Source organism: Herpailurus yagouaroundi, unplaced genomic scaffold (assembly GCF_014898765.1).
Source record: "Herpailurus yagouaroundi ecotype Mexico unplaced genomic scaffold, PumYag 160, whole genome shotgun sequence".
Classification (NCBI taxonomy): Eukaryota; Metazoa; Chordata; class Mammalia; order Carnivora; family Felidae; genus Herpailurus; species Herpailurus yagouaroundi.
This window is the reverse complement of record NW_024412401.1, coordinates 46542808-46552992: the sequence shown is the minus strand read 5'-3', so window position 1 is coordinate 46552992 and position 10185 is coordinate 46542808. Positions and strand designations below refer to the sequence as shown.

The 10185-nt window shown below is 36.2% G+C and overlaps 1 protein-coding gene across 15 annotated transcripts in view; it reads left to right on the top strand.

The window, feature by feature from the left end:
* The window catches only part of DENND1A (DENN domain containing 1A), a 511997-nt gene that overhangs the window by 127193 nt on the left and 374619 nt on the right, over positions 1 to 10185 (top strand). For all 15 annotated transcript variants that reach the window (XR_005792696.1, XM_040482265.1, XM_040482264.1 and 12 more), the window contains exon 3: positions 3896 to 3939. Coding sequence is in view for 14 of the 15 variants with exons in the window: in XM_040482265.1 (XP_040338199.1) it covers positions 3896 to 3939 (44 nt within the window). In the remaining variant the exon portion in view is untranslated. The remainder of the gene's footprint in view (positions 1 to 3895; positions 3940 to 10185) is intronic.

The following is a 10185-nucleotide window of genomic DNA, read 5'->3' as shown; positions in this document are numbered from 1 at the left end:
TGTGAAGACATAGCCTCTTAAGCATGGTCATGTTCGGTGCCTGAATCAGATCGTGCTGTTGGGATTCCCATGCTGTGAAATGTCCTAAGTATGTAAATGCTTCTGGTGGCTTCCAGTGGAAGTGGTGCCCATGTGTCTTTGTGGAGACCTCCTCTTGCAGGGCCACGGTGCTGGAAGCAGGGAGTAGCCCATCACATGGACATAATGCAAAGCCTTGTCCCAGAGCCAGCTGCCTCTTTGAGGTGTATGTAGTTAAGAGACGTATGGACTCTACCATACCATGCGTCTTGTGGCGAGATATTTTTAATATGTTTTTTGTCGAAAAGTATTTTCCTGAGAGATGATGAAATTAGTTTTTAATTTTGTTAAGAATCAGCCACTTAAATCTGGAGAAAGTTGCCGAGAGAGAAGGAAAAGGAATGTTCTTAATTTTCCTTCAAGGGGACAATTCTTAGAGAAAAAGCTTGACATATGCCCATGCTTCTCTTCTTACTGCCAATTGCCTAAGCAAATTGTTGCTTTTTTCCTTGGTAGTTCTCTGATCTGCAGATTTTTGTGTTGAAAGTTAGCTGTTTGGTGACACTGCATTTGGCGGTGAGGGTATGAATGTGAGAAGGTGTTTTGGAACATTAGCAATTACAGTATTGGATGGTGGATAAAGAAATAGATATATAAATATTAGACCGATGCACAGTTTTCCAGTGTATGTTATTTTCCATATAAAGATATAGAACATTTCATAAAATGTTCCCAGACCATTTAAAACTCAAAGAAATGCAGCTGATGCAATGAAATACATAGAGTCCTTGTAAAAACATACAGACACGCAAGTGGATTGCTGCCAGACAGAAAATTTAAAGGCGGTTTGCTTAACTGCAGGGTGCTACGTTTTGCACAATGTGCCATGCTGAAACTGTTAGTAAGGCGGGTGTTGTGTTGCTTGAGAAAAGCAGATTGTATTTGGACCTTTTAAACTCAGATGTTTCCAATGTCGATATTTTGGTGACATTATGGCATTATGATCGACTCAATGTGAAAAAAGAGGATTTCACTCTACTGTGCAAAATAGACATTTTAAGGAAACGCAAATCAATTATTTTCGTCTTTTTTGTTAATTTTTACAAAAGTCCTTTCATAGTGTTTTATCAGATCGGATCTTTAGCTAATTGAATGGGACTTAGTAGGTTGGGCTTTGGGTTTAAAAAGCATTGCCCTCCCTATCTGCCCCCATTCCGCTTTAAAAAAAATATTGCTTTAGAGAATGTTAAGAACCCATGAAGTTTGCTTTTGTGACCCTCAAGGCCTTAAAGGAAAGCACAAGCTTTATGCTTGGATCGTGGTAAATAATAATCCATGTATTCTCTTGGAACGTGATTCTGTAAAACTCTGGGCATCTCACTTTGGGGTTAGTCTGAGGACAGTTGAAGGAATTTGATGATGATGGTGATTATGCCTACCACTGAGGCAGTGTTGAGGATGGCATGATTTGAATGAGTTCCATCTTGGCACTCCATGGTCATCTTTACCGTTAGTATATTAAAATAAGTTGAGTTTTCTTTTTATCCATGCTTTCTTCTCGTTTTAAAGTTCTAGACTGCATATATGAGTAAAATACATTTTCTAATTATTAATGTAGTTTTCTTATTAACGTAGTTGACCAAGGATGTAAAAACCTTCCTTCTCCCACCCATGAGTAGGAAACTTATTTTTTAACTTGAAGAATATATCACAAATTTTGGTTTTTGACATTTGTCCCTTCAGAGAATGGTGATAAAAAGATAAGTCTTTGTGTTTTTTGCCATCTTTATTTTCATGAGTATTTTTGTGGTTCCTGAGAAGCATCAACTACTGCAAGAAAGAGGACATGATATTAAAGATGTACATGTGAGTCATTTCTATATGAGGTTTTCTGGTTAAAGAGTGTTAATCACATGACAGTTGGAAGAAAAAGAAGCCTTAGATTATTTTGTGGCTTTCTGAACTTGTTTTTCACCATTTCCCTCAGTGGCTTGCTTACAAGTGCATTTTTGTTTCAGTTTTGGGCACAAATTTTAAATCCTAACATGCCAGTTTTTTTCTGCACCAGGGTGACGTACGTATGTTTTAGGAATTGGAACCACTGCCTCTTATGGAAGCTCTCCCCACCCCCACCCCAGCAGCACACTTTGAGAGGTTTGATAGGCATCTGGCTGTATCTTTGCATCCTGCTGACTAATTCTTCCCTATAGACCTAGTGCTGCTCAGCCCACACCGTTAGCGCCCTCTGGCCTCCTGTCCCAAGAGGGCCAAGTTCTTGAGTGATTTCAGCCCTTCCGGCCGGAGAGAAGCAACAGCTTCTTCCTCAGGCTTACTGGGGCAGCCGTGCACAGTACCTCAGAGAGGGTCACTCCAGAATTCTGCTGGTCACAGTCTACACGGGTCCTTTGTCCCATCTACTACTTGCAGATGAAGGTTAAGAAGGAAATTGGTCCCCAGTTTGTAAGTCAACCAGAAGATCCTTCAAGAAGAGTTGAAATGGTCTACAAATAGTTTCAGCTTTTTTGCATCACCCATTGGTGGAAGCTTTGTTTTTTTGGTATGCCTTTTTGAATATTCCTGCTTTTGTTACTAGTCTTGGGTTTTGAAAAAATAACATCCATTGACTTGAATGACTTGAAAACTGGTATTTCTAGGGTTTAAATGTAGTATGTGAATAGGCTCTTTGTTTTCTCCCTTTTTGATTCTTTGCTGCAGAAAGGTTCTTGGCTGCATTGTTGTGTTGTGATTTGGAGGGTTTTAACTTTTAATGTGGATTCACTCATCGAGAAGTAAATTGATGTTTTAAAAGGTAGTTATGAAAAAAAAAAAAAGATAGCTATGAAAACCGAGCAGTGTATTTTGTGATTAGTGTGCGAGGGGACCCTCAAATATTATGCTTTTCCACAAGCCTTTGCACTGATATGTGATTTCTCAAATATGTAATATTATTATCACTCCCCCATAATGTGTGTCTGAGGAACCAAGTCTTACTCTTATTAGAAAAGATTGAATGTTTTCCTAATCAATAGCAAATGGAGTGCTAATAGCTTTTAATTAGTACACTTCTGTATTGACTTACAGACGATGGCATTGGATTATCTTGCAATTATGATTGAGGAATCAAGTGAACCCTTTGGTAATTCCATTTTAAACAGATGGTCATAAAAGGTGTTTTCACCTATGTATTTTTATAGTTTCTATGCAAGTCTTGTTATGTTCAGTAGAACATAATATCTCATTTCATGATATTTTGTCTGTACTGCCAAGCCAAAAGTCTATTGTTTGGTTCTGTTTTGAAGAAAACTTCATCTGGTTTTATCTGTATTTTCAAGAGTTCATGAATGTTTTGCTAAGGGTATATTTTATTTTGAAAAACAAAGAGTTTTGCATTTGTTCCTTGAAAGAATTCTTCTCTTACTCCCCCCCCACCCCTGCCAACACACACACACACACACACACACACACACACATGCAATCTGGAACTGGTGTTTAAGGTGGTTTATCAAGCCCACATCTGTAACTGTGAAAAGGAGGCTTCTGATTAGAGAAAAAAAAGTCAAGCCAGGTTTAAGACTCATTTTCTTTGGAAAAATATATTGAGTGCAATTTGCAGCGGGCAAGATTTTTGCATTAGGTAATAGTCTAAAGTTAACAGTAGCATCAGGTCTTCAGAATTTTTCTTTTTTATATTTCTGGAGGAGGGTAATGGGAGTGCCTTGCCGAGTCCGTCCTTGTGCTCATCAACATAGCAGCCTCAGCTGCCCCCCTTGGATCCCCTGCCAGGGCTGCTATCATCTTCTGATCAAATATTAATGTGTGATCCTCTGCTTGCTCACTAATCCAAAGCCAATTAATATTATCTGTCAATTATTTACAGATCCTGAGGTGCAGAGGCAATTCCCGGAGGACTACAGTGACCAGGTTCGGAATGCGTAATTAATTTTTTACATGACAAAATTTATTTCAGAGTTGTTCAACATATTATTACTGTTCTTTTTACTGAAAGAGATAAATGAATTTTTAGAGGGAAGAGAAATAGCAATTAGGAACCCAAGACAAAAAGTAAAAACAGAGGAGGTATCGGATTGAAAATATTGGTGCTAGATTTGGGGTGTTAACCTTCAGGAACAAATGCACAAAAAGTAAGGAAGAAAAACCTATCACAAATTTTTACTTTTTACTTTGAGGTATGCTGTAGTCTGCAGTTCGTTAGGAAATCCTTTTTGGGCTGCCTGTGAACTTTCTTTCATTCATTCATTCATTCATTCATTTATTTATTTATTTAAATGCTAGTTAAGCAGTCAAGAACCAGCATAACAAAAAAAGAGAGGATGTGGAGGGAAGTTTATAACATTTCCTGGAATTTGAAATAGATTATGAAGCTGTGTGTTATGGTAGTACTCCAAGAAGAAGATAACGCATTCAGGAACGGTCTTCAGGGTGAGGTTAGTTCTAATGATGGTAGTGAAAGTTGAGGTTGGTTGGTTGGCCCTGCCATCTCGAATTTCCTGTATCCCGCAAGCATGGAGTGAAGTGAAAGGAAATATTTTAGTCACAGAACAGCGCTGAAGTTGTGATGTTGCTCTACTCTTGATAATTAGATCCGGGTTATACATTCTGGATTCCAGTGTCTATCTTTAAGAAATATTAGAGATGTTTTATAGCTCTTTGGGGGGCATCTTACATTTTTAGTTCAAATAAGCAATTTGGGATGCTTTTTAAAGCCATTTCAAGATAGAAGCATCCTTGATTACACTGAGTAAAACAATTATAAGGTCTTTCACATGTAGAATATTGTACACAATAAAAACATGTTTCTGAAGTACCTTCATTGGATTTTGTCTATTAAAAAATGTCCTTGGATGAGGATAAGTACAATGGAATAGAAATATCCAGTACAATAGTCATAACACCTTTGCAATGTGGCCTGTTATATAGAGGGCAAGGTATCTGAGACATCTTTATGAATACAGGGGACATAATGTGACCAGGAATATAACTGGATAATCAGTATAATGAGATGCTTTGTAATGAGATTTTATTGTAAAAGAACCCAAGAGAACTGGTATGGTTTCCTTTGTGTGTGATGTCAAGACTCTTGAATGAGATTTTAAAAATACTAATCTTCTCTAACCCTTGCTTCGTCTTCCAACAGGAGAGTTACATTTTTATCTTGCCTTAAATTGCTGTGTGATTGATTGAACCCATTGGATTTAAACTGCACAATCCAAAGATTATAAGACCTCATTATTAATAATTTTTTTCATCAAACAATGTCTAAAGAGTGAAAAATCTCAAAGTGTGGTTCTGAATAGACTTGAGTCCATAGCTCTTAAGAAAATCATTATTCTAAAATCTTTTGTCTAGGTAAATAACTTTTGTGGTCCCAGGTTCTGAATTAGCCAACAAGAGAAAATTTTGTGGGACAAACCTGAAAATAACATGGTTAACATCTGCATCTATTCCTTTAAACATAGTTTCTTGCTATATCTGAAACTTTTTGACCAGAATGACTATTTCCTCTTTTTGGTGTAACTTTTAAAAATCACATGGGTAGTATGTTCATGACAAAATACTTAGGAAATATGGATAAATCAGCAATAAGTTTAAAAAAGAATGAAAAGAAAGCAAATGTAATTCATCTATAGTTTTTACTCAGAGATAACCACTATGACAATTTGGTATTTACCTTCCCATGTTTGTTTTTCTGAGTATATGTTTGTATGTTTGGGAGGCACATATGTGTATATACACATATGTATGTACAGTCCCCATATATATAGTATGTGTGTGTATATAGAGAAATACTCTTCTGTTGCATGTGAAACTCAGTTTAGAGATTAAATATTATGTTATGAACTTAGTTCCCTTTACTTTGGTTAATGGATGTTATCACAAGTATTTCATATGTTGAAGTTGGAATAATTTAAAATTACGGTAAGAACCTAAAAAAATGATGATTTTCAGCTATTTTAAAGTATTCACAGGATAGTTATTTGTTTTCTTTGTTTAGATCTGTTAACATAATGTTAAAATTTGGAGGACGGTACTCATGGGCTAGATGCAGACTTAGGAGAGTCTTATTTAACATTTCTTCCAACTCGGCATACGTGGTTTCCCTTCCTTATCACATATAACTCGAGAACGAAGGGTGAATGAAAGGTCTGCTTTGCTTTTGGGGAAGTTACCTCCACGTTCCCAGAAATTGATTTGGCAGTTGATTGGATGGTCAAGGGAATGAGACCTGCATATTTCTTATTTACCTTTTTATCAGTTGGGTGCCAATCTTCTATTTTTTCCTCCTCTTCTCAGCATTTTTTGGATTAAACCAAATTATCTTTCCCCTTGGTGTGCTATATTAAAGGGTTCTTAGAAATGTTTTATTCCATAGAAACCTTAAATGCTGAATATGTGCTTGATCTAGACAACATTTCTAGTATTAAAACATTTATGATGTAATTCGTAAGGAATATGGGAGCTAATTCACCACAAAGCATAGTGCTTGTTACTACATACGCACGCACACAGAATTCCCTCCTCCAGTTTTCCTCCTCATTCGCCTAACCTACCAGTGCTTGTTTTTACATATAGTGTATTTCCCATGTACCAGCACACTTGATCAGAGACACTTGCTGCTGCTAGATGTTTTATTCTGTGTGTTCTTTGTACCTTACAGTAAAAGAATCTGTCACAAATTATTGTGGCTCACTGCTTTAGAAACTGAGAAAAAAGGGAGGTTAGATTGACATCTGTGACTGAATAATGATGACCAGCCTTTTGGCTCTCCTTGAGCCACAAAGCTAGCACTGCCTTTAGAGTGGAAAAAGAAGTAAGAAGAAAGGGGAGGGATAAAAGAGAGTTACAAATCTGTGGTCCCGGAGATGTATTACTGTTGGGCCAGTTGTCTGCGTGGTATGATAATCCATTTTGATCTTCTCTGTCTTAATTGTCTGCTAAAGACAAATGGGCAGTAAAAGTTCATCAGTTTCATCTTTTTGCTTCTCGTTTAGAAGCAGAATAAATGATCCATCACTACAGAAGTAGCCTTTCTTTCTGACACGGAAGTAATGCAGACCCAACACGTTTTATTAAAATGTTTTCCCCTCATTATTTCGCTCCTCTCAGCTCTGATAGATCTTACTGTTTCATAAAAAATGTAATCTGAAATGTAAATAAGGGTCTCGATTCAGAAAGAAGAAGTAATGAGCAGCCTGAGCCACATCTTAGGACTCTTGATTGTAATTACTGACAAAGTGATTTCTCTGTGCCCCATTTTTTTTTTCTTCCTTAAGTTGTCTGTGACACCCTCAGACCGCAACGACATCTATGGTTTAAAACCATTAAATCACTGTAGCACTCAATATTTCATTTAAAATCTGGTAAGCCTGCTATCTTGAAACCTGAAAGTATAGGCTTTGTTAATTCTGGAAAGACATGCAATTCCTGTATTTTTGAAAATAGAGGAACAAACCAAAAAGGCAAAAGCAAGGGCTTCTCAGAGTCCACATTATTTATTCATCTGCTTTTGTTTAATGCTTAGCTGGTTTAAGTACTAAAACATCAACATTGATAGGATCCTGACTTGAATCCTGCATTTAAAAAAATAAATCTTGTAACAACGTATTTAAGGAATTTAAAAAATGTGTCCCTAAGCGTAATATGAAGTAGTCTAAATTTTTTTTGGTGGGGGGGGGGCGGGTGGTGTTAAGATTCCAAAATCACGGATATGATTTTTTGGTTACTTTGGTTTTGGTAGCTTAAACCACATTCTTTTCAATCTTTCACTCCAGGTTTAGATAATGAAGTTCTTAATAAAGCCTGGACCATAGAAAAATTTGTTAAAAAAGACCAGAATCGCAATAAGATTATTTTTCATTTCTAGAAATGGTTCTCAAAGATATCAGCATGTCAATCTAGCGTTAAAAATAAAATACAAAACATGAATACCTTTTTTTATTGGAAACAGCCTGTAGTTAATTAAGTAGATTTATAATTATTCTGTTTACTGTATTCATTCATAATTATGGAAATAATTGGTAAAACTTTATTCATTGTGATTAGTGTAGTTTTAATGAATACTAATTGAATTAAGGGAGGAAAGGATAGTTAACATGTTAGCAAATTATGGTCAACCATTCTCATCAAAATCCCATCTTTGGTTTCAAAACATTATATGCTTTTCCAGATTAAAAAGGGCCTTTAGTAATTATAACATGTACTATGGGATAATTTGGAGTAAAGCTATGGTAACCTATCAGAAGATTTCCATAAATAGCCTTGTAATATGTCAAGTGTAATAGGCATTACACATACCATTTTAAAACATGTTAGTTATAATACGATTACCTCTTGTCCTCAAACATGAAGAATTAATAATTTGTTCTCACAGTTGCACTTTTTACAGCCTATTTGTTCCAAGAGTAGTGCTTAGAGGGGGTGTACGAGAAGTTGCTTCTCCAGTGTGCTCATCTATATTTTGGTGAAATATAGCCAGTGTCTTAGAGGTTTTTGAATAGAGGTCTGAGCACCCTTACTCACCCTATTTATATAGTTCGCTGTTTAGAGTTGCAGGTAATTTTTCTTTCCACTGGCACTGAAACAGAGGTTATAATGAAACCAACAATCTTTATGCATTTATAGAAACTATAAAAATTTTATGGAAATCTTTATATAGAAACTAACAGTGTTTCTTGTACAAGCTCTATAAGCAATGTAGAAACATGGGACACTGGGAAAAATAAAAAGGTACCCTTTCTTTTATGGTTTTATATGGTCTGTGTGATTTTAAAATTTCACTATAGGCAGTTAAGCAAATTATAAAAACATACATCACCTATATACTAAAAAGGAACAAAAATATGTTGCATAACTTAGGCTAATTGTGATGGAAATTGGCATTTGTGAGTTGCGTGTAATTGCTTAAATATGGAGTTTTCATCTGTTCATACTTCAGGTATGCTCTAAAGAAAACATTTTTTAAGCTCACAATTATTCATAGTGTAACCTATGTAAATGGTTTGGAAGATTCTGATTAGAAAGACAACAGAGATAATATTTACTCAAGACTTAAACTACCTGTATGTTGGTGATGGCCTCAGTTCTTTTGGTGAGCTCCTGTTTAAAAACTTTTGTGTTTTTTTTTTTTTTTCTAAATCTTGATAAGCCAGAGACTAAACATTTCTATTCAAAACTTGTTCATGCCCTGATTCATTGAAAGAATACAGATATGGTAACAATATAATGTATAATAATACAGAAAATTACAGATATAGTCCACAGCTCCTAAATTTTCTGTTACTGTGAAAGGAAGTCTCATACTGACATTATATAATATGACATACGTGTGTAATATTCACACAAGATTTAAAACAAATGACACAATTTGATTTTTCTCATTATTGTTAGGTGGAGAACCACACTGCTGTGCGCCTGGTTTGCATAAAATGTGACGTTGATTCCAGAAGGATTCTGCCAGTCTTTCTATAGTGACTTATCTAAGCTCTAGAATCTTCAAATTGGAATTGAGACTTTGGGCCTTGCTTTCACCAAACTCACAAAGAGTAGAATCAGACCTGGATATACCCCATTTCTCTTGGAAACTTGAGCTTCCTTCCCCCCCACCCCCATTCTTCTCCAAGGTGTGGGTGCTGTCATACTTCCAATCTGCTCATATAATCTGCTCAGATTTGATCCACTTTAAATGGTGAGGTCAAGTTTGGTCCTGGAAACCATATACATGGGAACAGAATATATTGATTCATTTGAATCTCAGCCAAAGAGTCAAATAGATCACACTTTAAAATGGCTCTACAGGGGCACCTGGGTGGCTCAGTCGGTTAAGCATCCAACTTCGGCTCAGGTCATGATCTTGCAGTCTGTGAGTTGGAGCCCCGCATCAGGCTGTGTGCTGACAGCTCAGAGCCTGGAGCCCATTTCAGATTCTGTGTCTCCCTCTTTCTCTGACCCTCCCCTGTTCATGCTCTTCCTCTCTCTGCCTCAAAAATAAATAAATGTTAAAAAAAAATTTTTTTTTTTAAATGGCTCTACAACCCGACCTTTAAAAGACTAACTTATAAGTGGCTGCATTTTCTGATTTTTTTTCCCCCTTGTGCCTTTGATGGCAGAAACTGGGAGACTAGATTTTATTTTATGCATGAATTGAATGAG